General features: G+C 48.1%; 11 protein-coding genes across 11 annotated transcripts; 9 read left to right on the top strand and 2 right to left on the bottom strand.

Annotated features, from left to right (window-relative positions):
• Positions 1-82: 82 nt before the first annotated feature.
• Positions 83-2,452, top strand: BT62DRAFT_931218 (uncharacterized protein). Its single transcript, XM_043186086.1, has 6 exons — positions 83-303; positions 364-432; positions 495-511; positions 573-622; positions 679-788; positions 840-2,452. Exons 1-6 carry the CDS (start codon positions 151-153, stop codon positions 2,253-2,255), a joined length of 1,815 nt encoding a protein of 604 aa, XP_043040880.1. The 5' UTR covers positions 83-150; the 3' UTR covers positions 2,256-2,452.
• Positions 2,453-3,250: 798 nt separating this feature from the next.
• BT62DRAFT_919271 (uncharacterized protein) lies at positions 3,251-8,002 on the top strand (the record flags this gene model as incomplete). Its single annotated transcript, XM_043184147.1, has 15 exons — positions 3,251-3,330; positions 3,447-3,674; positions 3,726-4,239; positions 4,295-4,972; positions 5,030-5,385; positions 5,432-5,623; positions 5,676-5,772; positions 5,827-5,844; positions 5,899-6,039; positions 6,090-6,561; positions 6,617-6,912; positions 6,960-7,391; positions 7,444-7,556; positions 7,610-7,798; positions 7,855-8,002. The coding sequence occupies 15 exons, from the start codon at positions 3,251-3,253 to the stop codon at positions 8,000-8,002; spliced, it is 3,954 nt and encodes a 1,317-aa protein (XP_043040879.1).
• Positions 8,003-8,059: 57 nt separating this feature from the next.
• BT62DRAFT_1004979 (uncharacterized protein) lies at positions 8,060-8,700 on the top strand (the record flags this gene model as incomplete). The annotated part of the gene is made up of 4 exons (XM_043177096.1): positions 8,060-8,252; positions 8,304-8,330; positions 8,381-8,405; positions 8,454-8,700. 4 exons carry the CDS (start codon positions 8,060-8,062, stop codon positions 8,698-8,700), a joined length of 492 nt encoding a protein of 163 aa, XP_043040878.1.
• Positions 8,398-9,478, top strand: BT62DRAFT_79409 (uncharacterized protein). Its single transcript, XM_043182314.1, has 3 exons — positions 8,398-8,405; positions 8,454-9,364; positions 9,433-9,478. The coding sequence occupies exon 2, from the start codon at positions 8,738-8,740 to the stop codon at positions 9,266-9,268; it is 531 nt and encodes a 176-aa protein (XP_043040877.1). The 5' UTR covers positions 8,398-8,405; positions 8,454-8,737; the 3' UTR covers positions 9,269-9,364; positions 9,433-9,478.
• Positions 9,231-10,920, top strand: BT62DRAFT_931215 (glyceraldehyde 3-phosphate dehydrogenase). The gene is made up of 10 exons (XM_043186085.1): positions 9,231-9,287; positions 9,345-9,364; positions 9,389-9,392; positions 9,489-9,559; positions 9,615-9,639; positions 9,690-9,857; positions 9,913-9,935; positions 9,997-10,114; positions 10,168-10,415; positions 10,463-10,920. Exons 1-10 carry the CDS (start codon positions 9,285-9,287, stop codon positions 10,797-10,799), a joined length of 1,017 nt encoding a protein of 338 aa, XP_043040876.1. The 5' UTR covers positions 9,231-9,284; the 3' UTR covers positions 10,800-10,920.
• Positions 10,921-12,715: 1,795 nt separating this feature from the next.
• On the top strand, positions 12,716-13,608 carry BT62DRAFT_79304 (uncharacterized protein). Its single transcript, XM_043182309.1, has one exon. It carries the CDS (start codon positions 12,997-12,999, stop codon positions 13,507-13,509), a length of 513 nt encoding a protein of 170 aa, XP_043040875.1. The 5' UTR covers positions 12,716-12,996; the 3' UTR covers positions 13,510-13,608.
• A 1,484-nt stretch (positions 13,609-15,092) lies between these two features.
• Positions 15,093-17,241, bottom strand: BT62DRAFT_980369 (cytochrome P450; the record flags this gene model as incomplete). Its single annotated transcript, XM_043189504.1, has 11 exons — positions 15,093-15,177; positions 15,238-15,510; positions 15,563-15,644; positions 15,703-15,892; positions 16,019-16,144; positions 16,193-16,457; positions 16,507-16,642; positions 16,700-16,752; positions 16,812-16,838; positions 16,886-17,003; positions 17,055-17,241. 11 exons carry the CDS (start codon positions 17,239-17,241, stop codon positions 15,093-15,095), a joined length of 1,542 nt encoding a protein of 513 aa, XP_043040874.1.
• A 580-nt stretch (positions 17,242-17,821) lies between these two features.
• Positions 17,822-19,692, top strand: BT62DRAFT_931208 (uncharacterized protein). Its single transcript, XM_043186084.1, has 6 exons — positions 17,822-18,011; positions 18,062-18,681; positions 18,728-18,945; positions 18,995-19,135; positions 19,184-19,308; positions 19,362-19,692. Exons 1-6 carry the CDS (start codon positions 17,936-17,938, stop codon positions 19,589-19,591), a joined length of 1,410 nt encoding a protein of 469 aa, XP_043040873.1. The 5' UTR covers positions 17,822-17,935; the 3' UTR covers positions 19,592-19,692.
• A 468-nt stretch (positions 19,693-20,160) lies between these two features.
• Positions 20,161-21,525, top strand: BT62DRAFT_892523 (uncharacterized protein; the record flags this gene model as incomplete). The annotated part of the gene is made up of 9 exons (XM_043183110.1): positions 20,161-20,203; positions 20,258-20,300; positions 20,356-20,428; positions 20,477-20,526; positions 20,579-20,605; positions 20,656-20,745; positions 20,794-21,096; positions 21,197-21,296; positions 21,364-21,525. 9 exons carry the CDS (start codon positions 20,161-20,163, stop codon positions 21,523-21,525), a joined length of 891 nt encoding a protein of 296 aa, XP_043040872.1.
• Positions 21,526-21,841: 316 nt separating this feature from the next.
• On the top strand, positions 21,842-24,519 carry BT62DRAFT_78292 (cytochrome P450). The gene is made up of 13 exons (XM_043182266.1): positions 21,842-22,000; positions 22,055-22,324; positions 22,376-22,522; positions 22,594-22,763; positions 22,830-22,881; positions 22,942-23,024; positions 23,077-23,428; positions 23,486-23,499; positions 23,557-23,727; positions 23,776-23,905; positions 23,965-24,148; positions 24,206-24,369; positions 24,439-24,519. The coding sequence occupies exons 2-12, from the start codon at positions 22,211-22,213 to the stop codon at positions 24,367-24,369; spliced, it is 1,581 nt and encodes a 526-aa protein (XP_043040871.1). The 5' UTR covers positions 21,842-22,000; positions 22,055-22,210; the 3' UTR covers positions 24,439-24,519.
• On the bottom strand, positions 24,485-25,477 carry BT62DRAFT_78069 (uncharacterized protein). The gene has a single exon (XM_043182257.1). The coding sequence runs from the start codon at positions 25,068-25,070 to the stop codon at positions 24,600-24,602; it is 471 nt and encodes a 156-aa protein (XP_043040870.1). The 5' UTR covers positions 25,071-25,477; the 3' UTR covers positions 24,485-24,599.
• Between the last annotated feature and the right edge of the window lie 37 nt (positions 25,478-25,514).

Raw genomic sequence — 25,514 nt, 5'->3', positions numbered from 1 at the left:
AGTGAATGCCGATATTTGGAATCGGAGCGTGAAATTTTGAAATGGTAAGACTTTTTCTCCATGCCCGGAGCTCCGGCCCGAACACGCGGTCGGATCGCTTACTACCAAGTGAACAGCATCGAGCGTCCTCTGACAACAACGATTACATCAATGGACTACCCTGACTCACGATGGAATATCGTCAAATATCGTGCCGATGATCCCTCCGCCGCTCACCACCCTTCTCATCCCCGTGACAAAGCGAAGCTTGTGGAGGGGCAAAGGGAACCTAATGATCCTTGCCTAATATCTCTGAAAATAGAGGTGATAGATCTGTACACTGTATCTGCCGACGCTGCTGATGCTTAATCCACATGCACCTAGAACACTCTTGCTTTCTCAGGCTCCCATATCAGACCTTGGATTCTGAAGCTGCTGCAACACCTGCGAATGGTACGGTTCAATCTCTACCTTCGGCAAATACATTTCCTCACATTTAATCAATCTGGCTGCAGTTCGGCGAGTTGAAAGGGTAAGCGTCGATTCAGTCGCGATGTTATCCGGATTAGACTGACATCTCTTTTCTCTGGCAGGATCAATCTTTCCTCTACGATCATGATCAGGTTTGCCAAAGCAGAACAAGGTAATGTTTTCGAAAGTTCTCCTTGCGCATAACCACTTATTTGTTCATTTTCAAAGCCGTTACAGCTTTGCAAGCTATACATAGTCCTGCATTTTCGTCCATTGCCAACGAGGGAGCAAATACGAGTTATTACGATATGCCGTCAAATCCTGACCAGGTTCCACATGTACGTTCCTAGCCTACACTATTCATCTCTTATTAATGCCAATGGACATAGCCATCTGGTTCTACGCGTGAACTCGAGCTTATCAGGAAAGTCGAGGACCTGCAAGCTCATGTTCGTGACTTAAGGCGTGAAAGGATGCTACGACAAACTGCGGATTCTCAAGCATCTGAATCGCTAAACGCTCTCCGTGAGCAGCTCTCGCTCGCGCAGAGCCATGCAGATGAAGAGCATAAGCAATCAGAGTGCTATAAGACTGAGCTGGAGAACGAAATTACGCAATCTGCGAGCCTGCGCCGCCGAGTCGGTGAAATTGAGCTGGACCTGGCTTCCCGAAACCAGGACTATATCGAGGAATCTGATGAACTCAAACGGACCATCGACGACATGAAGACGGATCTGGATGCCAGGGATTTAAAGCTGGGTGATCTCGAACAGAGGAATAAAGAGCTTGAGGATTTGCTTGGGGTCAAGGACCGGCAACTGATGGCCTCCGAGGGGAAACGCCAGATGGATGTATCCAAGTGCTGTGAGATGACCTGCGAGATCGACCAACTACGAAAGTCGCTTTTAGAGAGGGATCGTCAAACGGAGGTGCTCGTTGCAGAGCGAGATGCCATGAGGCTTGAATCAGAAAAGTGGAACAGGGAGAAGAATAACTTTGAGGCCAGGAGGAAGGAGTTGGAAGATAAGATGGCTCGCTGCGATTTGAAGACGGCAGCGAAGGATAGCTTGGTCAAAGTCCTGCATGCAAAGGTCGACGAGCTCAAAGAGAAGAACAAGACATGTGGGGCCACAGCTGTCGGCCTAGAGACCCGTAGGCTTGATTTGGAGGCGAAACTGGATGTGGCTATGAAGGTGAAGGAAGTGGCGGAGAAGGAGGTAAAGACGTTGCGCGCCAAAGCCGTGGTGACGCGGAAAAACCTTTCCATGGGTTTTGATGAAACCAAGAAGCTGTCTGACGAGGTCAGGGCATTGCGCACTCAGTCAAGAAATAAGGATATCGAGAACAGCCGCCTTCTGGTGAGCATAGCTTCGCTCCAGAGTGACCTTACCACGCTCCAGCGAGAAAGGGAAAAGGAAAGCAGGCATAGAAATGTTTGGTCCGACAAAAAGGCCATTGTACGGGCTCAGAGATGCTTAGAAGAGTTTGAGGAGACTTCGTTCTCGCGCCAGAGGAAGCCGTTGACTTTTGAGGATGTTCCCTGGCCGGTGTTGACGGATGTGTCGACGTTGGGGCCTAGAGATATCACCAAGAAGAAGATTAGTAAATTCTTTGCGGTGGCAGAAGAATCGCTGGGCAATGAGAGGTATTGGGATATGTTGGAGAGGATGTACGAAGCATTCAAAAAACAGAGGTGGGAGAAAAGGGGACTTTTGGATAGCATCGCCGATGGACAGCTTTGTGGCGAGCTGGAGCATGCAAGGGAGATTATCTGGGCGGCTGTTAAACCGCTGTGGAAAGACTGAGTTAGGTCAGGGCTGAAGCTGAGTGCTGACTTGAAATATTCCATTCGAACATATTTGTAAAATAGATGTACCGTGCATGCAGAATCTATACTATTGCCTGTTGTATGAGTATGAAGCCTGAGAAGGAAGGGAATAGGCTTTATAATTCTTGACTTATTGGCGATGTATTTTGCTGCTGATGAAGAGTCTGGAGGATCCTACCGTGGCCGTCAATCTGGATGGCGCATCTGTTGTAGTAAATATGGAGTCAATAACATTAGTGACCATTAATACGTATTCAAGCAGCAACTTGAATGCGCGCATTCCAGCGGCGGGTTGGATGTGTTGTAGAGGGGTGTGTGCACAAGGCTCCATGTTCATTATTGACGCGCAAAACTGTACTCTGGTCATTGAATATAGCTGTCTGAGGAAATGAGAACTCTTGCGTCCCCTATACAAAGGTCGGCTTCTGCTGTAGAAGTGGCTGTATCTTGAAGACAACATGGTACATCGCCGGAATCATAGAAGTGAACAGGATGTTTACTTGAAAAACCGGTAAGCATAGTTGGTGGGATAAATGATGAGGAAATGATAGACACGGGAAATATTATCGCTGTCGAGACCGCATTTTGATCTTCGGTAAACATGTAAGGCCAGACTTCGGCATGGAGGGTTACTAAGAATGTCATGGAAGCCCCATCGAATCCTCAGGTTCTAAGTATCCAAGTTCGCGCGCATAGAATCACGTTAGAAAGCTGTGTGTGAACCGAATGCGAGCAAATGTCGGGACAGCCTTGAGGTACCGCAGCTGTTTCCAAACTGGGACGGTAAAGTTTGCTGCTATTTGTCAGCGGGGCCATGCGATCATCACCTCAAGCGGGTCAGCTAGTTGCATGTGCAATCCCACCCGCCCTTATACAGTCCTGGACAAACTGTAGCATTTCCAGTGTTGTTCGCGAGAATTTACATCGGAATTCCCTCTAATCTACTTCATCTGGTCCCCTTATCTGTTGCTAATGTCAAGGCGCAGTCAAAACAGCTACGCGCATGAGAAGCGATTATCCAAGTATCGGGTCACGGATGATGAGCTATTCAAGTACGCCTTTTCTCTTTTGCAGTCCCGAACCTGATTTTTGCTTCCAAGTTATGTTTTACGTGTATCGTGGGTCCCGTTCTCCGTATCTTCGAAGACCGATATTCACTGGCCTTCAGATTCTTGAGTTATCTTTTGATCCCCAAGACAACCGAAACAACCAGCAATGTGACTCCTGAATCCAAGGAGCGCGAACACATATCAAGACTTTCTGCATTATCCAACTTTTCCATAGGCGATATATTCAAGGACACCCGGGATGGGCCAAAGAGTGTCAAGTTTCCAGAGAAGCTGTTAAAAGTGTTGGAGCAGAAACTGCAGGACATTGCAATGGGGAAGGACGCTGGGTGTGTATCCTTGCTTCTCATGCTCATCAAAATACTGAGCCAATGACCCAGCTATTCTGACCAGCTCGTACGGAGAACAATGGCCAAGTTCTACGGAATGTTCATGGTCGACAGCTTCAAGCGTCAAATGAAGGAAAACCGCAAAATCGAGGAGCTTATCCTCATGTTCGCCACGCATGCTACCGGAATTCTCAAGAAGGAGCCAACCCTTGCTGGCGAAGGCTGGAAGCTGGAACTAAACAATCAAATCGCCCTTTTCATCAAATTGCTCCGGGAGTGCCTCAGAAATCTGAGTCATGTAACACCAGAGTTGCTCTCACGACTGGATATGTATACTGCCAAGCTCGCCCCGGCTCAGTCGGCGAACGACTCTGGATACGATTCGTCGTCGACCTCTCGGGATCGTGATTCAACATCATCGCTGTCGGTCAGTAGCAATATAGCAGACATGGAGTTAGTCCTCGTTGTTGCCGGCCTCTTTAAAGTATCGGAGTCTGCAGTACAGCAGGAGATTGATCAGATAAAGAGCATATGTACCGATAAAGCTGCCCTTACGGACCTCAAGGTGCGTTCACTTAGGTCTTAACGGTCACATCCCTTATAGTCGAGATCTATTTTAGACATGTCTCAAGAACATCAATGCCGGAGTCCCTTTTCCTGGTCGAAGAGAGGATTTCGACACAGATGCCGCCTGGCAGCATTGGAAGACGTTGGAGACCACCCACCTACAGCAGATGATGGTAGCCATGGTCCAATACAACCCAGAGCTTGCAAAGTCAACCCCGTCAGACGTTTCACCGCCCACAAGGCGACCTGGATCTGTATATGCACCCCTGGATACCCCTTCTGCTGCATCTCGGACACCTTCGATAAGCAGCCGACGCTCTTTATATGGCGCGCTCAACAATGGAGACTTCAATGGAGAAGCAACCGACATAGACGACGATGATATCCAGGTTGGCCACCACTTTACGTATATTCCTCCCAATCCGAAGCGCTTTTACAAGAGGCTGCTGGAGATCTGCCTAATAGCAGATCTGGAGGTTATGCTCAGTCCTGAGGTGGACGATAACGATGAAGTCTCTCTAGGCATCCTTTCTGCACTGCATATCGATCTTTTGAACGAATGTGCAGTCCGGTGGCGGATTGGACATTCTTATCGAGCAGCGTGTTTCCTTGATTTGGTCCGGCAGTTCTACGAGCGCGGCGATGTTCCGTTAGAGTGTATACCGGAAGGTCTGCAGAACATTGCAAAAGCTATAAGTGATTTGGACCTGGAAAAATGGCCCACGCAGGACGTAAGGCTCCTTTCTCTTCCTAATGCACATGTTAGCCGTGGTAACCTTTTCTATTAGACCGAATATCTATCGAGTGTCTATGGGAACCTGTTCAACATTTTCTTGTCATCACTGTACCATGCCATGGACGATCTAGTGAAGCTCAAGCCATCGGACATAGAGCCATATCTGTCCGTGCTAGAACACGTCCGAGATAGCGGATTGCTCGAACGGTTTGATGTGGATATCAACGCACGGTTGTCTGACGTTCAGGATCGGATACGACAAGTGGCTGGTGAGTTCTACGAAGCGAAGATGCACGAGTTGACTTCTGCGCCCGGGGTCAACCGTGCACTTCCATTGTTATTGATGACAGATGAGATTGAGAAGTCGGCTAAGCTTTTGGATAAACGATTTCCTGAGCCTATATTAGGGTGCGTTGCTTCCAGCTTGTAACGATGGATCTAAATACTACTGTAGGCAACTCGATTTGGTATCGTTGATGGTTGAAGTACAAATACCGCATTTCATCGCAGACTTGAACAATTCTCAGAAGCGACTGTTCGAGTCGTCAATGAATGGGCCGACGCCGGACGTTCCGATACAAGACATCTTTGCATTGTATCGGCGGACAAAGACGCTTCTAGGAATGTTTGCTGCGTTCTGTCCATCGTACGTGCAACACGTGGCATTTTTCACAACTCAACTAAGAAAGGATATATAGGGGTCATATAGAGTTCGACATGAACACATTCTTTGAGCCCTATGTGCGGCAGTGGCTCTTGAATACCGATAGCAAAACTGGGAATTGGGTTGAAGCGGTAAGTTGATAGTGGATTGTTTGTGATGCGCGTTACTTAACTATCCGCGACTAGGCAATCGCTGCGGATAAGGTATACCTGTTCCTATTTAGTTTCGACTTTGTGTTTTAACCAGGTTCTGTACAGTTCGAAGCTGAAGATGCAGAAGGACATAGTTCTTCGATCGTCGACCTGTTTGATTCCCTACGAAGCCCGATAAACTTCCTACAAGATTTGGAGTGGGAAAATGAATATCAGGGTGCGCGGTTCTTTACGGCACTATCCAAGGTACCCATTTATTGGGATGCTTTACAACGGTGATAATTATTTGCTTTTAGACTGTTTCGAAAGCCGTTGAACAGTACTGCCGAAGCGTGGAGGGTCTCTTTTTGGCAGAGATGTTCCCACGCCCTACTGACTACCTGCAACCTCAAAAATCTTCAGCTTGGCTGGAGAAGGCGCGACAGCTTGCCATCACAGGAGAGAAGAAGGTTGAGCCTTTCAACTTCCTACCGCAATCGTGTGTCAAGTTGAACAACGTCGAGGCTGCCCGGCGATTGTTGGACAATATGTACAACCAGATGGAGGCGGATAAGCTTGCTGAGGTTATCACGAACAGTGCTCCCCCGGTGCCTGAAAAGGTGGAACGGGAACGATTTTTGTTTACGATCAAGGTTGTGATTGCGGAGGGTCTTGTTCCGGTGGATTCGAGCCCTACGTCAAAGCTTGATACTTTCATTACGCTGAGTGACGAGGCTGGCAATCGGCTAGCGAAGACACGGACGATTTATGAGACGACGAATCCGCGTTGTGAGTCTTTTCTGCTACTTTAATATCATGTGCTGATAAGCTGATTGCTTTGTAGGGGACGAGACGTTTGATATATCTGTGGACAAGCCTTTGTGGCTGATGGTTAGTGTGCGGGATCGTGCGTTGGTGGGGAAGCATGACACTGTTGGACGAGCGTATTTGTGTCTCGATCCCCGGCGGTTCGGAGACTTTTTGGCGCACGACCTTTGGATGGACTTGGATAGTCAAGGACGAGTACTCGTCCGAGTTAGCATGGAGGGCGAGAAGGACGATATACAGTTTTACTTTGGGCGTGCATTCCGTTCTTTAAAACGGGCTGAGGCGGATATGCTTCGCATCTTCATCGATAAGGTCAGTTCTGCTGTGTGATTCGTGATTGCTGGCTGATATCGCTGCAGATGTCACCATTCATCCGACAATGTCTTTCACGGAGCGTGGTGAAGACGCTGATCAAAGGTGGTAACCTTGGCTTGGATTACAACCGTGCTCTGGGTAATGTCACGGCGCTGTACCGGTCAGCGATTGGGACCGCTGGGAGCGATGTGCAGATACCTCTGCCTCAAGCTGAGAAGCCCCGAGTGAGACCGGAGGAACTGACGGATGTGGAGATTGAACAGGCTATATTGCCTCTGTTCGACTACTTTGATGCGAATCTGCAGACGCTCAATACGTATCTGAGTGATACGGCGAAGGAGAAGGTCATGACGCGTGTTTGGAAGGAGATCCTGAATGTCATCGAGGGCCTGCTCATTCCGCCGCTATCTGACGTGTCAAGCGACATGAAGCCTCTTAGCGATAAGGAGGTTGATATTGTCTTCAAGTGGCTGAAGGTGACTTTTTTTTGTTGTTCTCGTGTTGTGTGTTTTGACCAATTTTTGGTAGTTCCTGCGCGATTACTTTTATGCTGGAGGTGAAGGACCTGTTCCATTGGAGGTACTTCAAAACCAAAAGTACCGAGATGTCGTTTCCGTACGGTTATACTATGATTGGCATACGTAAGTCGGATTACCGCCAAGGGCTTGGTTTCTGATGATTTGTTGCGCCACAGGGACGCGTTGATGGAGGAATGTGTACGGATGATGCAACAGAGCCTGAGCTCGAGTCCTACGATGAAAAGACGAGCGAAGAGTGTTTATTCTCAAAGAAATCTTGGGACGATAAAAGAACGGAAGAAGGAAAAGCGGCAAGAGAAGGAGGTGTCGAGTGGGGAGACGATTATGCAGATCTTACGAATGAGGTGCGATTGTCGTTGCGCTGCGCTGAGTTTTACTGATAACATGCGTTGGCCGATAGACCGGGTACTTCAGAGTTTATCGCCCAGCAGCTCCAGATCATGTCACAGATGCAAGCCGAACAAGAGCAACGGGCCAAGGAGATGGAGCAGCGGAGGTTGAAGAGGCCTTCGCAACGACATCCTCCTGTGCCACCGTTACCGTCATGAATGGGGGGAGTTTATTGTATCTGACTGTTTTATATTCCTTACACCTATACCACCGTCATGCTTTCCTTCTGTCTGTATATACACACAATATGGGACATTTGTATTCGAGAAGTTACATTGGACTTGGCTGGAGATGTAGCGGCTTTAGGGGATTTCGTAACGCTGGGTGTTGGATATAAAGCAAAACTAGGAGTCTCTGATCGTTCATGTGCCCCCGCAAAACGTCAAATCCCCGCAGTGAAACGTGATGGTTAATTGGGTAGATGTCCTGTAAGTACTCACGAGTTGAATATTTGCTTAGGAGCTGACAGTGCGGTAGATGGCGTGCGTATATTATCGATGGATATTTTAAATAATATATGTATTGAATGCGTGTAGGTTTGACGGCTCTGATTAACTTGGGGTGAGCTGAAGACCTCCCCCCCTGCTCCTAAATTGAGGACATACGCAGTTTCTCGATATCGGCTTGGATGTCCGATGTGAATGTGGAGGTTTCCATGTCGGATTTTTGGGTGGTATTCGCGGCTGGACTCGTGAATATTATTGGCGCGTGTGTTTATCGCGAGCTAGTCGCCGAGATCGTTCTTGGAGTGGCTGGTGCGCTCAACTTGGCGACTGCGTGGGGGATTCGTCGGGCCTGGACGGGGAGGGGTGAGAGGGATGGGCTGTTACCGAGCCATCTCGATGGGAAGCAATGAGGCTAGGCTAGGGCGCGTAGCTAGATAATGACTCATCATGGCTATCACTACCCACCGCACAAATCCGTCCTTGCTATGTCGTGATTCGAGGCAAGGAACTGAATTGGGAACCGCGTTAAGGCTGTGCACTGCTCAAGGAACGTGCACCGTCAGGGTCTGGATGCACCATGACCGTTCGCGTCTCCAAGTTGGAAGTTGGAAGTGTCTTATGTATGCTGGGCAAGAATGTTATCGTCCGACTCTGTCCGGGCGGACGACCGTTCTGACGACAGGGACTCCTGAAAATCGGAGAAAGGCGTGGGTTGGACGGAATAAGTCTAAAGTCTGCGGATTTGTGCCGGGTGAATGGATACAGGTAGAATTACTAGAATTCTTACTATTTTACGGTCCTATCATGTTCATGCCGACTACTAAGGAATGGAATGGAATGACGACGGCGAGACCCCAAAGAGGCCAGAGCCTGCGAGACCCCAGATTTGATCAGATTACGCGATTGCATAAAAGGCGCCCGGTGCCCTGCTCTCCTCTTCGTTCACTACCACCACCTTCAATTCTATTCATCGTCTGACACATCTGTATTCATCATGGTATCGTCCTCGTCCTTGTTTCCATGTCGCCCGTACTCATTCGTCGTGATTTCATAGGTCAAAGTTGGCATTAACGGGTACGCTTTCTTTGGGGATGTAGGATTCCTTGATAGGATCTGACTTGGCTGCCTTTCTCTCTTTGCAGATTCGGTGAGCATTCAGTTGTTGAAATGTCTGGTACTGCTGTCTCACAGTGCACAAGGTCGTATTGGCCGTATCGTCCTCCGAAATGCTCTCCAGATCCCCGATATCGAAGTCGTTGCTGTGAACGAGTGCGTGTTCTTCTCTTCCTTCCATTGACGAGTCTATTGATGCGCCCATATGCAGCCCTTTCATTGACATTGACTATATGGTCTGTTTCCGTTCTGCCCCGCTACTCGGCGTGTCTCACTTTGGGTCTAGGTCTACATGTTCAAGTACGATTCGGTCCATGGACGATTCAAGGGTACCGTCGAAGTCAAGGAAGGCAAGCTCTATATTGAGGGCAAGTCTATCACTGTCTACGGCGAGCGCGACCCCTCTGCTATCCCATGGGGTTCCGTCGGTGCTGAATACGTCGTCGAGTCCACTGTACGTATTTCGCTTATGGATCTGCATGGCCGTATAATGAATCTCCGATGTGCAGGGTGTCTTCACTACCATCGACAAGTGCGTTATTGTTTCTCCGTTTCGTGATCGGATGGATGCGGGTATTGATTCCAGTCGATAGGGCCTCTGCTCACTTGAAGGGTGGTGCCAAGAAGGTCATCATCTCTGCGCCTTCTGCTGATGCGCCCATGTTCGTCGTTGGCGTCAACTTAGATGCTTATGACCCAAGCTATAAAGTCGTATGTCATTCTTAGTTTATCATTGATATCGCTGCTTTATTGCATTTCGACAGATTTCCAACGCCTCTTGCACAACGAACTGTCTTGCTCCTCTCGCCAAAGTCATCCACGACAAATTTGGCATCGTTGAGGCTTTGATGTCCACCATCCACGCCACCACCGCCACCCAAAAGACCGTTGACGGTCCCTCCAACAAGGACTGGCGTGGAGGCCGTGGTGTTAACAACAACATCATTCCTTCCTCTACTGGTGCCGCAAAGGCTGTTGGAAAGGTTATTCCTTCTTTGAATGGAAAACTCACGTATGTTATCACCTCTGCCATGTCTTCATCGCTAACATGCATATTAGTGGTCTCTCCTTCCGTGTGCCGACCTCTGACGTCTCTGTTGTCGACCTCGTCGCCCGCATCGAAAAGGATGCCACCTACGAGGACATCAAGGCCGCCATCAAGGAGGCTGCCGCTGGTCCTCTCAAGGGTATCATCGAGTACACTGAAGATGCTGTCGTCTCCACCGACTTTGTTGGCCACACCGCCTCGTCCATCTTCGATGCCAAAGCGGGCATTCAACTCAACAAGAACTTTGTTAAGTTGGTCTCTTGGTACGACAACGAGTGGGGTTATTCGCGTCGTGTGTGTGACCTCTTGGTGTTCGCTGCCCAGCAGGACAGGAAGGCTGGATTGTAATCTCAAGAGATAGTTGCTTCCTAATAGTTAGTTATCATATAGACAAGACGGCGTTGGCAGAAGAAAATTCAAACAAACTCATTTGTATCATTTGTACCATTGAACCATTGAACCATTGATGGAGTTTTTCAGTGTAGGATTATTGATGAGGTACGTTCTTGAAACGGGCCTCAGTTGACGTAAGTCTCAATGTTTTGGAAGACCGACAAGCCGCACGATGGTTCAACATTCAGGTTCTGCAGCCGCTGCTTCTGCAGAGCTTGTCCTTTGAATGTCCCGGTGCAGTAGTAGAAGCTTCTAATCATTTAGGCCAACGAAGCTCTTTTCTGGAAGGCCTACAACGACCCCCATACCCCACTCGTTCTCTCAAGGGTCATCGCAGGACCACTCCAAGTACAAAAAATTCCTTGATGCCCGAGAGCGAATCTCGGGTTTTTTTTGCTTGACGGCCATGTGTGGATCATTTCCGCTACTTGGGCTTTGACCTACAGTCTTCTCGCTAGTCATCTTCGGCGTGTGAGTACCAACAAGGGCTTTATTCGTAGGCCTGAATTCCGTTTCTATGCCTTTCTTTCGCTCACTTTTTTGTCAGAGCATATTACCTGTTATTGTTGCTGGCGCGGAGCCTCGAACCGCATCTCTCACGAGATGATTACAGATTATCGATTCACACCCACGGATCACTTTGAGGGATCAAAAAAAGTTTGTCGTATGTGTTTTATTTACGCGTCGGCTGCAATCGAGTTATTATGTCCTTCAGAACGATTATAAAAGCCGTTTCATCAGTGCCGATTTTGTAGCCTTTTTTCAAGGCCGAGACTAGAATGTCCAGTATGTGGAGACTGGCAAGGTACGCTACCCTCTCCTCCCGCTAATGTTTGTTCCAGACCTTATTCGATATGTCGTCTCAGAGAGATGAAAACGCCCCTAAAAAGTTGACTCTGGAAGCCAAAGCAAAACTCTCGGCTGAACCAGAACTTGTGGAGATGGACAAGGAACGAAAAAAGGTGTCCTTGTTCCCTGATCACTCCTGCTGAGGTTGTTTACTAATGGGTCGTTATCATTTAGAGGAGACCGCGTTGGCAGAAGAAAAAAACAAACAAATTACAATGTTGTAGTTTTCAATAATATTACTCATTTATACGATTGATGAAGTTTTCCAGTGTAGGATTCTTGATGAGGTATATTCTTGAAATGGGAAGCCTCATTTGATGTAACTCTCAATATTCTACTGAAAGGCTGACTGCCAGTTGAATGTTGTAATCGAACCTTGAATTTCACCCTGTTCAGCACATCTTTCATTTTCAGGACAATTTTTGCAATGCTTCCTATTTCCTCATGAATGGCATCGAAGCTGTTTAGCCCACTGTTTCATTGATGGCTGACAGCCCAGCAGGTGGATGGTACGATGAACAACACTTCTGCTTGATCACAAACCGAGTTATACTCGTTGCAGCTTCAAGCTTCAGTGCCAAAAGAAAACATACAGCACTGACATCTTTAAAGTTACAACCGCCTTCTTGTCGTCTGCGTGTTCCTCACCCTTTTCCTCGTTACTTTCTGCCTGCCAGTCCGATCCTTTCGTCTTCAAGTGGTCTTCACGCAGACTCATACTGGCGTCCTTTCTTTTCTGAGCTCAGTGCGTTTGTCACCGGGTCTCAAAATCTGTCATGAAATTGTCAACTTCGCGAAGCAAAAGCAGGTATATTCAATCCCCTTCCAATTCTACCTGACTGTATTGACGGTCACCCACCACACCAGACTGACTGGCTTCTCCATGACGAATACCGGTAGCCATACTTTATCTGAAAGGTACTTCTGACTATATTATTTGACGATTATGAAGAATTCATTTACATACTTGTAGATGTTCCGTGACTCTTCTGTTTATCTGAAAATCATCGACTGCACTGGTGAAACACTAGTGCTTCATGACCTTTCTGCGGCCCATGGAAAATGGGTTGATGTCCCGGGCGAAATTCAACCATACTCACCATCGCCGGAATTTCGACTCAAAGATCCTTTGGGGCCTACCGGATCCGAGGGGGGGGGGGTTCTCGTTCCTGTTTTGGAATCGGCGTGGTAGCAAAAACGAAAGACTATCGGGTACAAGTCTGTCTGGCCGCCTCGTTTGTGCGTATTCTGAAAAAAAAATACAATCAAGTCGACATAGATACTATCACTCTGGCAGCTGTCTATGTCGCCTCTTTCCAGGTGTGGAGCCGGAACGGTGGCCAGACTGAAAGGCACCGTTGAAGCCAAAGGGCATCCGCTTCACATTGAAATCACGGTTGATTATCAGACGACAACATATCAGATCCAGATCCAGCAGATCACTGCGCGCTCCGATCATCCTATTTGTTATTCGCGTGATCTAAAAATTAGTAGCCACGATGAGCGCCAGGTGCACGAACTCTGGAATCGACATACGAATGACTTGATGGATGGCCAGGAGGGCTCCTTCCGGCCGAATACCTTCAGCCATGATTTCGCCTCGCCAGTCTCAAGCTCAGGTGCCCTAACAGCTACCATGACAGTGGACTCTGAGCTCATCAGAGCCCGGGGCTATATACATGGATGGGCTGGAGGCAGCAGAGTGGTCTTCCGGAGCGAGAAATTACTGATCGATGCGCTTTCAGAAATCACAATTCCTGTCTACCTCATCCAACCCACCACAGTCTCGGAACCTTTCGCGTTGGATGGGGAATGACGCTAGTACCGTCGGACCTGTCCGTTGAGTGTGCTAATTGGGATGAAGAGGAGCGCTTGAAGAAGTCATGCCTCGAGATCTACTGAATTTCTCAAATCCTGCATGTGGCATTCACACATGGTGGGATTCCCATCGAATTCCTACGGATCGTGTTGCCACCCCGTTCCGACTTGTCAGATAATTGTGGAAAAGGGAAAATGACATGGCGGGTATTTGGAACTTACCGTAAAATATATGATATTAAGAAGGGTACATCAATTTTTGAGCTCGACGATTTCAAATTCATTTTGACATCACTGTCCCCACAGGCAAAGCACATTTCATGGTCGATGCTTCACTGGGCGGATCATTCAACTTGACCAGATATCTTGAAGTGACAGATGGGGAAGGCCGAGGGCAGAACACAAGCAGGTGAACTGTTTCGACCAAGCAGCCATGGTAGAACTTGGTTGTAGCCTTTGGTCGTCGAGCTGGCGACCCTCCAATGAGCTGGGTGGAGCATCAGCCACTTGGCTATATCAACGACACCCATTTGGTCGGCATTACGGGTCGACACGGCTGACCGTCAGAGTCTACTATGTCGAGTCGCAGATAGATGCCGACGGGGTCTTGATTGGACATGGCTACCTCTAAACAGGCAGCACGTCGTCGCCTTGCAAGACTCATTGACAGCACCGTCTACCATATCCAGTCCGTATGGACTCGCGCTGATCTTAATGAATTCGGCGAGCATTCTGTGTGGTATACAGACGGCGATGGATGCATTATGATAGACAGTCATTGATATTCAGAGACTTTCGAAAGGTATGCTCACAAACTTTTGCAGCACACCATTCGCAGGAACAGTCCACTCCTGACTGTGCCTGTCATCAAGCGTGGCCCACTGTTAACCTTGACTGACAATCACGGCCATTCGCGACTGAGAAAAATCCTGGTTAACACTGCCATCGCACGACTTTCCCTTTGGTTTGAACTGGACAGGCCTATTGTTGCTGCTGATGCCACTTTCGAGGAATCTGCCCAGGCCATTTCGGTTGAAAGTTGTGTAGTTGAGGAGGGAGTTAAGAGTAAAATTTGTGTTTGCGGTCGCAAAGGCAGGGACACCATGTTTCTCAAGTGCATGTGCACTTTGCAGAATCGGAAACTATGGTTTCGACATCAGAGAGGGTTGAGGTTGAGGTCTTTTACACGAGGAAGCAGACTTTATGAAACGGTTGATGGGCGTGCGTTTTTCTCGTAATTGTTGACATCTCTTTTACGAAGTGTAATAAGGCGAATATTGACTAGAAGGAAGAAAGCAATTTTGAAATTCATCATTGTTCCTTTTGCTTCATGACTGGCTCTATTCAATTTCGTATCGGCAAGTTAATATAAGCTTTTCGTTGAGTGACAAGATATAGCACTGTATGAACACCATACACATAGAACTCTGTACTGGTAAGGGACCAATGTAAGCTAAGAGCTCTGAAATCGTTAGATCCATTACTCAAAAGGGTCTGACTGGTGATAGTTATATTTTGTATCTTCAAAGAATACGTCCGCAAATGGGATTAACTAGTTGTGACAAATCAAGTAGCGCCGCCCTAGAGAACATGGATACCCGACTGAATCAAAGATATTGCATACTTTGACCTGGGCTTGATCTCACACTGAAATGGAACAGGGTGACTGTGGTAACATGGAATCAACATCGACGCCACCAAGGAGGAGACGAGGGAAACAACATACCTGAGCAAGCCCGACGTGAACTCTCCTGACGGCTCAATGGCGTTGCCCTTATCATCAACTGCTTTAGTGATATCGAATACAGCCAGGATCGAAGCAATCGACATCCACATGGAAGCCTCAGCCATTTCCTGCCCGGGACATATGCGTCGACCGAAACCAAAGGCTTCCTCAGGATGGGGGATATCTGGATTCATAACTCCGTCTTTCAACCAGCGATCAGGATTGAAAGAATCGGGATCTTCCCCGTAAACCGAGACGTCATTTAACATCGCCCTAACGGAGCAACTCAATGTTTACACGAATCAAGATAGGAGGTAATACGTACCATGTGTTGCCAACGACTATGGAGTCTTTGGGGATGTGATATCCTCGGTATTCATCGTCTTGTGAGACGCTGTGTGGAACGGCTGATCCACCATCAACAAAAGCTGGCTTTGGACTAAGGTTTGCATGAATAGGACCTACCAAGCGGTGTAACTGCTCTCCACCGAAGGACTTCGTTGTGAATGGCGTTGATGTAAGGTATCGATTTATAATCCTCAAACTCTGGCAGTCGATCACGCCCAATAGCGTTGTCAATCGCCTCGTGCGCTTTTGCTTGGATTTCGGGATTTTGTGTCATGGCCAGTATAAAGGTGGACAAGGTGGAAACCGTCTAAGAGAAAAGAGGACAGAGTAGGGATTCACTCGAAGTTATGGCGATTTTCTCACGGTGTCGGAACCAGCTGGAAGCGTGATGGGTGTGAGTGAGATACATTCGCGAAACGGCGGGTGACGCCACTTTACCAGCATACGAAGCCGCTAGCACATTCCCCAATAACTCCACCTTCTCTGATAAGTGCTCGTGATGTTCTCCTATCTCTGCGAGATGTTTGGATGCGATAGAGTAACTGGCCGTACCGGCAGCCTGTAGGTAATTTTAGTCCTGCAATCACGCTAAAGACAATAATCTTACTATCGAGTCATGGACGAACTTCATCGGAACACGAGGCATAGCCTTGACTGACAGGCTCCAATTCGCAGCCTTCTTCTTAAAACCAGCGCCTGGGAACCAATCAGGAATATGTCGCAAGATAGGAAACGAATCGACGAGAAAAGATCCTGCATTTCCCGCTGCAGCCATTCCTGTCATAGCATTCTCTGCTGTCTGGACGTAATAATCGCTGTAGTCTCTGACATCTATACCGTAGGCCACACCTAATATGATTCGTGCGGCCACGCTAGAAGTAAAGCATTACGAAAATTATTGAAAAGTAAATTTGGGCTCACAAGCGAAGAGTCTCTCGGAAATTCTTCGGGTCATTCAACAATTTCTGCAGAAGAACCCTCGAGCCGTCCAGTAGCCGAGGATAGTGGCTAGTCACCACGGAGCCGACGAATTCTTTGTGGAACAGTTTACGATGCTCTGAGGGAGTAGTATAATTAGCCCATGCCTCGAGTTAGAAGTTTATCATTAGTTAACCTTTCCAGGAAGCGCCGTAACGATGAAAGGCAAAATGCCAAGTGAAGCCCATCCTGTAAGACGAATAAGTTCAATTGAGTAAGTACTTTTAATGCAAGAAGCCGAGAATTACAATCCGTTTAACATGTGATAGGGTGGTCTATGTGATGACTTTCAGATGATATTATTAGCTAGAGATAAGAAAACTCAACGCGCCTGTCAGAGTATATGGCAGAACGTTTGTCAAAAAGTTCGCGAGCCGCTTCTCGAGAGTTGATGACAATAAGACTGGTGCCCATTAAATTGAGGTGGATGATATCAGAATCTAAGCATGAGCGTCAGTACAGAGAAGCTGCGAACGGAGACGTTTATTTGCTGTATTGTTGTGCCATGTCCCTGTAGGCGATCCATTCGTCCCTCTTCGGGACATTATAGATATTTCCGATGATGGGGAGCCCTCTAGGACCTGGTGGCAGACGAAGTTTACGCGCCGTACAGAGTTTGTATAGCACATAGCCCAAGACGAGACAAGCCAAGAGATCGACGAGGTGCAAAGGATCCATCGTCAGTAATGAAGAATCAACCCTCCATGCTGGAATTTATAGCGCAGACAGAGGACGGTCACTAGAGCTGTCAAGGCTATCGGCATTGTGGCGGTGGCACGAGGATACACTAAGATGCCGAATACATCCAATCTCCACCAATCAGCTTGGGGATATCTTTCATATAGAATGCATGCACCCTGTCATTTCTGCGAGAGGTATGTGAACATTGAGGCTGTCATCATCCATGCACGGATTAGGAAAATTGAGCACAAGCCCCGTCCAATGGATTTTATCAATCAGTCCCGTTGAATGTCGCCCAAGTAGTCGTGGAACCAGTGAAGACATGTGGAACATAGTGATAGGCCGCCAATTTTGTAGCAGTAAATGGAACACAAGACCAGGCGGCTATGGATACATGAAGAGTTTTCTCTCCGCGATCCTCTGCTGATAGTATGGGAAGAAGTGCTGAGCTGAAAGGCGGCTTTGTATGGCTCGGGTGATGGAGGAAGCAAGAAAGCTTGAGGCTAATTTTCAGGACAAACTTGACGAGTAGACTTCGGTCCGGGATTTCCGTCTTACGTCATCCCACTGCGCTCCAGTTGTCTTTTGAATGTCTTACACCGACTGAGCGTCATTCCCCCTAATATCGTGACGTCAGTATGCGCCGTATATATACCCAAAATCTCGTGGCGCCTTTACATTGTCTATCATCATGAAACCTTCCATTATTTTGCTGGCCGCCCTCGCCGTTGGAGCCCAGGCATCGTGGTTTAGCTCTGACGCGCCTCGTAGGTCCACAAGGAAGTACAGAAATTCAATACTGACTCTGTATGTACAGAATATACGGAATGGTCGAATGAAGATCTCCAAAAGTGGCTCAATGATCATCACATCGGTACACCGTGTCCCTCTCGCAATGACCTCCTTGAACTTGTCAAGTCGAATTGGGACAGCGCAGCAGCATGGTCTTACGACCAGTACATCTCTGCGCAAAAATCTTTCTCATCCCTGCGCGACTTGGCTTTTGATACCTGGGACGAGTCTCGTCTACGTGAGTTCCTATTGGAGCAGGGCATTGTTGCGCCGAAGGGACACAAAGAGGAGCTTGTATTGCTCGTAAAGAATCGATACAAGTCTTACACAGATGCCGCAAGTTCTTTTGCGTCTCAGGCTAGCGCGACAGCGAGCTCGGCAGTGTACGACGCTCGGTACCAAGCGACCCAGTCATTGTCCAGGATTGTAGCCCAAGCGACCTCAGACGTGTTAAGGGCGATGGACGACAGTAAAGATTACGTGTATTCGACTTGGGACGATAATAAGCTCCGAGACTATCTCGTGAAGAAGGGTGTTTTGAAGTCGAAGACGGAGAAGAAGAGGGAGGAGCTTCTTGCCATGATGAAAGATGCATATTACAGTGTTGCTGACCCAGTTTGGGAGGCATGGAGTAGCTCTTTCATTGTATGTTTCAGGTCTGTTTCGCTTTTGCGTTTGCTTATTGTCTTAGTACGAATGGCTTTCCTATCACAATGTCCTCGACAGCCGTTCCGATTTGGAGAAGAGTCGCGACGCGCTTTTGGCTCAAATGTCTAAATACTACTACACCACTAACTCTTACTTTTGGGATACTTGGAGTGACAGTGATCTGAAAGCGTGGCTTGTTGACCACAAGTTCATCAAGAGCGACGCTCGGGTTAAGAGGGACAAGATGCTCAAGCTCATTCGGTACGCGCAGCGGTTTTGTTTATAATCTCCTTGCTTAATATCATTGCAGAGATAATTACTTCAACGTGCATGACTCGTTTTGGAACGCTTGGAGCAATTCTCAGCTTCATTTGTGGCTCATCGACAATGGACATTTGCGCTCTGACGCCAAAGTCTCAAGAGACGAGCTCGTCAAGTTGATGAATCAAAAGCATGTTAATTCTATTTCCAATATTTTCTTTTTTTAATGTCAATCTAGGTACACTGATGCATCTTCACGCACCGCGACTTATCTCACGTGGCCCGATGCACGGCTTCGTGCTTTCCTCCGAGAACACGGCATGAGCGAGAAGGAACTCCCTACTTCTCGGCCGGGTCTACTTCGTATGTAATTTTTTTTTCGTCATCCCGGACGATGATCTTAATTCCGACCGCAGAGGAAACGCGCATTAGGTATTCGCAAAGCAAGTCTAGGGTCGAAGCATTGTTCAACTGGATCAGGGATACTGTCAACGCGGTTGGAGAGAAGATAACCCAGGTGTGGGAGACGTTCACTGGTAGCGTGGAGGAGGGTAAGAAAGGAGAAGATTCTCAGACCAAGGTCAAGCAGGAATGGGAGCAGGCGACGGCAAAGGCGGGCGAGGCGAAGGCACAGGGGGAATTGTAGAGCATTATCACAAGTTAAGGTTTTTTTTTGTAGGTTATGGCGAAGTTGCACTGTGTTGTATTATTATCCCGTCTAAAATCACGTGGAGATGTTGAAAAACATTTTACGTCCTTGTTGCGTTGAATGAGAACTACCACAAGGCTCATTGCTGGATTGACGATAGGCTCTTTTTCTAATCTCTCAGAGGCTGGGGAAATCTTCTGACTATGCTAATAAGGAACTGTGGTAATGGATATCTCCCATATCAGAGGCGCTTCTCTGCAAGGCTAGTAAACACTCCTCGGCCTCGAAGACCGCACTTCCTTGGTCCCCTTACGAGATAACTAACGTTTTCATGCTCATGGTACCCCGGGCTGAGGACTTCAGTACTCTTCCAGCCAATCTATCGTCGTGGCGTACCATTTCGAGTCACTTGTGCCCTTCAACCGGACTCTATTGTCATCGCATGTCATTTCTGATATCAAAGGTGGCTCTTCTTCCTTTTCCCGACTTACTCGATGGCCGGGGTGAGGTCCTCGAGTTTATATCTACTCTGGGGTGTTTGTTTCCTTTGAACCTCAATCGTCATCATGGTCGACTGGCATTCCCCCGAAGTTCTCGAGGACAATGCTCGTGAGTGCATTTCTCTTCCTTTCTCTCTTCATGTTCTTTACTTAGAACCCTTAGTGGCGTTCAATAAAAGCATTCATTGCCTCATCGGTCTATACCTGTCAGTTTCGTATCATGGTTCTTTCGGCTTGAATCTCATTGCTTCGTCTTTGAAGATGGGAGTTCGTCAATACGCTTGACTTTGATTGGGCGGTGATTAGTGGAGAGCAGAAGTTCCGATGGCCGTTGGTAGGTCCTTGCTCTTGATCGTCCGCCTTTTTTACTTACCCTTGGAAGTTTTTTTACTTCTACGCTCGTTATGGCATGCTTGGCGTGTTGATAGGCTTGTGGGTGTCTATGAACCGTCAAACGAATTGGAATATGCTTATTTGAGTGTAGTGCTATCGCGTTAAATGTGACCAAAACGTTGGTTGCCTGCAATGAGAAGGGACGCGCTTTGCTAATGTCCGTTGTAGGCATATAGACTGTCAGGGCCTTTTCCTCTTCATTCAGATTGTAGGGAACACCTGTCTCGGAGTCGCGAGTATCAATCTTTCCATCCGCACGTACGTCAGTTAATCATTCCCCCTCCTCTCTTCTTAACGTCTTGCTAGTATCGCCGTTTGGGGCGAAAGCCTCTATGTCACCATCCCACTTGCAGCGTTGATCTGCGGCCAGTTTGGTATCATTTTGAAATCCGTGACCAACGTCCACGCGTCTTTCATTTTTGGATCGGGTTGCAGCATTGACAGTTCGGAGTCGACGCTATTCGCGGCGATGTACCTATACACGATGGGAACTGACTTTATTGTGATGTGCTTGATGGTGTATAAGCTGTGGTATAAGCGGCGTCACCAGCATAGGAGTAGGATCATGAGGTTGATGTTCGTTGATGGGTTGGCGTATTTTGCTTTGGCGTAAGGTTTTGTTTGTTGTCTTTGTGGGGATGATTATAACCGTCTGTCCCCTTAGGTTCGTGGTCAATCTCCTTGCGGCAGTATGTTACCTTATGAAGAGCTATGTCGATTTTCTTATCCCCTCGCAGATATTTTCCCTTCTGGATCTTAACGACGTTATGAGCGTCATCGCCGATGGACCGGCTTCAATTCTGGCTACGGTGCGAAGCATTTCGTTTTTTTAAGTTCATCACCTGTGTACCGGAGGGTCCTCATGTCCTACTCCAGGTAGCTTCTTGCCGTGTGGTTCGTCGATTATACCGATTCCGAAGTCCTGGCGCCGAAATATACAGGTCAGCTGCTCTTTGGCTCCTTGCTGCTCTCTTCTTACATTCAGTGTCAGTGATGGTGAATCGTCGAGTGGGAATAACAATAGGATGCATCCACTAAGCCAACAAGCCCGGTTTGAAGTCCCCCCAAAGACTACAATAGGCAGTGTGCATGTGCAGGTAGGGTTTATCCTTCTCATTATACACGATTTGTTCAGACATTCGTCTGTAGATGCAAACCTTTACAGAAACATCATACGGTGCTCCTGGAAGCGCCAAGGACCGCGAGATTGCCGGTGAACTTTTCGACAGGGATTCAGAATCTGAGCTGAAGCGCAAGTCCGCGGGATGTTAAACGATTACGAAACGACTAGTCATGTTTGTCTTTTTCTCCCCCTTTGCGTATTTCCTACTTCTATGATATCAACCATTGCCTGTTCCGGAGCGCGATTTGGCAATGATGACGCATGTTTTGTGCATGTCTTCTTTCTTAAATGATAAGCGATGGCTTGCGGCGTGCTTCTTTGACGCAGAGTACATCTCTACAGCCAACCAGATGCTTCATAAAGCCTTTGATTCAAATGGAGTATCGGGAGGTGCGTGCGCTTCTTACCAGAGAAAGAAAGAAATATTAATATCACACTTCCTAGGATATCGAGGAGAAATTAAGTCAAATGCAAACTTACAGGCGCTTCTTATCAAGCAAATGATTGACTACACCGTATGGGTTGCCGTTCTAATATAAGTCTTTCCATGTCCTTTCTTTTTTCTCCGCAAACTTCATCGCTTTCCGCTAATCCTTTCCGATGCCAGCCTCTTTGTTAGGCAATCTCTCTTTGCTTTTTCTCATCTCTGTCGCTGTTGTTGCCTACTACTACGTCGAACGCCGGAATAGGGCAGTCAGCAAGCTCCAATGCGCTGTAAGTTGTCTTTGCTCTTGCGGAAGACCACCTTACTTATTGTTTTTGCAGCCGTTGGAACAAGCTCATTGGCTTTGGGGGCATGAATATGCTATCTGGTCTTCCGAGGCCAACGTCAAGCATTCCCAGCATAGCAGATGGGCCACGATTTTAGGACCCTTGTACAGAATCAAAGCACCCCTCTTCGGACATGATGTGGTAAGCTCGGACCATGCGCCACACATGGTCGGCGCATTGTTTCCTTACCGCTAACAGTTTTCATTTCTTAGGTCGTTACCTCGGACAACACGTCTGCTCAACATATCCTGCAGCACTGCTATCGGTATGTCAAGGCGCCAGAATTCCGACCGACGGCCGAGAGGTGGTTGGGCAAGGGAGTGGTTTGGGCAGAAGGAGACGAACATAAGCATCAGAGGAGACTTCTCGCTCCAGCATTCACGTATGTTTTCTGAGATGGATCTATGTAATCCTATCCATTGATATCGGCATTCACCGACTATCGCAGACTTACTGCAGTAAAGGGGATGACGGACGATGTCATCGCATGTGTAGAGAGGGTATCCTACCGTCACTTCTATCCGATGAAAGACCGTCACACTGATTTCGGTGCTTCCTAGACTGCAACAAGACTCTCCAAGCACCTTACCTCGCAAGGGGGCGATGCAGTAGTGAACTTGTCTCCATTCATCTCGTCGTGCACGTAAGCTCTTGTTTCCTTACGTCATTGAGCGCCACCTACCTCGTTCTCCTAGCCTCGACATTATCGGCCGCATCGCGTTTGGGCATGACTTTGGCGGGGGTGTGTCGGAGGACGCCCAGAACATCGCAAAATCATGGCACCACGACGTGCTCCTAGCGCACACCTTTGCGGGATTCTTCGCGCCGATTCTGCTAGTCAAGTTTCCATGGATCCAGAAGCTTCCTATAGCGGCGCTGCAAACAGATGGCGTTGCTAAACAAGTCGCGCATCGGATTGGATCGCAGATCCTGAAGGATAATGCCGAGCAGAGCACTGGGAAGGATATCCTGTCCATATTGTTGGAAAATCAGAAGCACAACAGGAAAGAGAGCGAGCGGTTGTCTGATGAGACGCTGTTGGCGAACGTAAGTCCAACCCCTACTCCTCTGTTTGTGGTCGCGTTGACGGCGTCTGATTACCAGATATCGACCTTTTTGTCAGTCTCTGTTTCTCCTGCGCGTTGATCCCACCAAATTGATATCCACCCTCGTAGAATGCTCGGACATGAGACGACTTCGTGCTCTATATTATTCAGCTTGTACGAGCTTGCCGGTCAACCTGATATCCAAGAAAAACTTCGCCGAGAAATCTATGCTCTCGGAAGCGATCTAAATTACGACAGTATCAGCAACCTCTCATTCCTAGACGCAGTGATCCGGGAGGGGTATGTCGTCGATACCTTATTTTATTTTTGTCTCACGGCAACGAATAGACTTCGTCTCCACGCGCCATCTGCCCGCACGGATCGTGTTGCCCTCGAAGATGACGTTATCCCCCTCAGCAGGCCCATCGTAACAGGGAATGGGTATACCATTACTTCACTTCCCATCAAAGCAGGCCAGGTACGTCTGTCAAGATAAGGATTTGTAGGTTCAATCCCACAAACACGTTGTCTTTTCAGGTTATCCAAATTCCTACCTCAGTATTGAACACTGATCCGGAGGTATGGGGTCCCGACGCTCATGTCTTCAAGCCTTCACGCTGGCTTGAGATGGCGACACCCATTGAGCAGCTTCCTCGAGGACCGATGAGCGGTATCGCGTCGTTCCTCGATGGACCGCGGAACTGTCTTGGATGGAGGCTTGGTGCGTGTTCGCTGGACCTCAATGAGCTCTGAATGAAACTGATGCCTCCTCACTTAGCTGTTCTCGAGTTTAAGGTGATTCTGGTGTTACTAATCAAGGATTTCTCCTTTGAGCGGACCGGTGCAAAAGTAGAAGAATTCAGGGCAGCAACTACACAGGCTTTTGTTGGAGATGAGGTGATGATGCCCCTTCGGGTCTGTCTGGCACAGCAGCATTCATAGGTGAATAATACATTAAATAATACTATTACTCGAACCGTAATTCTATACATCTTCCTCTCCCAATTCCAGCTGCGCGGACAGTGTTAGCCCTACATTGAAAGGGATGTCGGTGCATAGGGGGTATGGCTAAATATATGCCTTCGCAGGCGGAGCCGCGGCTCTGGTTGGGTAACGGCGGGCGAGGCCGATGGTGCATATATCATCAGGACACGACACACTCCTCCTCCCTCTTATCCCTCAACAGTGACTTCCTCCGGGATGGAGTCCAAATCAGAGAGGCGCCTACGATGCCTGCCATGTTTCACCCGACGCGGCTTGGGCTTGACCGGCAGCGGCAGCGGCGTCGAATAGATTATTTCCGGGATGTACGCCGGATGCAACGGCGCAGAAGAGTAGAAGATGAATGGTTCTTCGTCTTCTGGATGAATGTACGGCACGGAAAGGAATGGGGAACCCGAGCGAATAGGATCCTCAGAGAGGTGGGGGGTAGCGATGTATGGTTCCCCGCAAGTGTTTGTTGTAGCTGCCCCCCAGAGCGACTGTTTGTGCTCCTGCTGCAGCCGTACCCACGCCTCAACACGCTTGTCCCCCTCTCGCTTTTTGATAAAGTCTACTCTGGCAACACGCTGTGAAGGCGACTCATGGAATGGAAGTTGACGTCCGGCGTTGGTATACGATGGTGAGGGTATAGCGTTGGACATGGTAGTTACTAGTAGTGATGGTGGTGGTGTTAGGGAAATTGGCCCTTATAAAAAAAAGGAGCGCCCGCAGTTCTGCCGCCCCTTTATATATTAGCTGCGGCAAATGAATGATTGACTGCCCTGAGTCATCCTGTGTTACGAATTACACATGTCTCCATGATACAGCGAATCTGGCCCGGGAACCGTTCATGTTCAACCAAGACAGACATCTGATTCACAGACGAAGACTGTAGAACTTTCGAGGCTTTGAACGGGAGAAAGGAGCACATTCAGCCGGTGGATCCATTTTTAGCCGATCACGAAGAGATTCAGAAACAAGATGGAAATGAATTTCGTGCGCGGAAGTAAAAAATATCTGTACATACACGCGTCAACTTGGGAGCGCCGTTTCACTTGGAAACTGGATAGCACAGTAAGAACAGGGCTTTATCAGGGAGCCCTATT

This window comes from Guyanagaster necrorhizus (genome assembly GCF_019112545.1).
Source record: "Guyanagaster necrorhizus MCA 3950 unplaced genomic scaffold BT62scaffold_10, whole genome shotgun sequence".
NCBI classification, from domain to species: Eukaryota; Fungi; Basidiomycota; class Agaricomycetes; order Agaricales; family Physalacriaceae; genus Guyanagaster; species Guyanagaster necrorhizus.
Note: the sequence above shows the minus strand (reverse complement) of the source record. Positions and strands in the feature narration are given on the sequence as shown.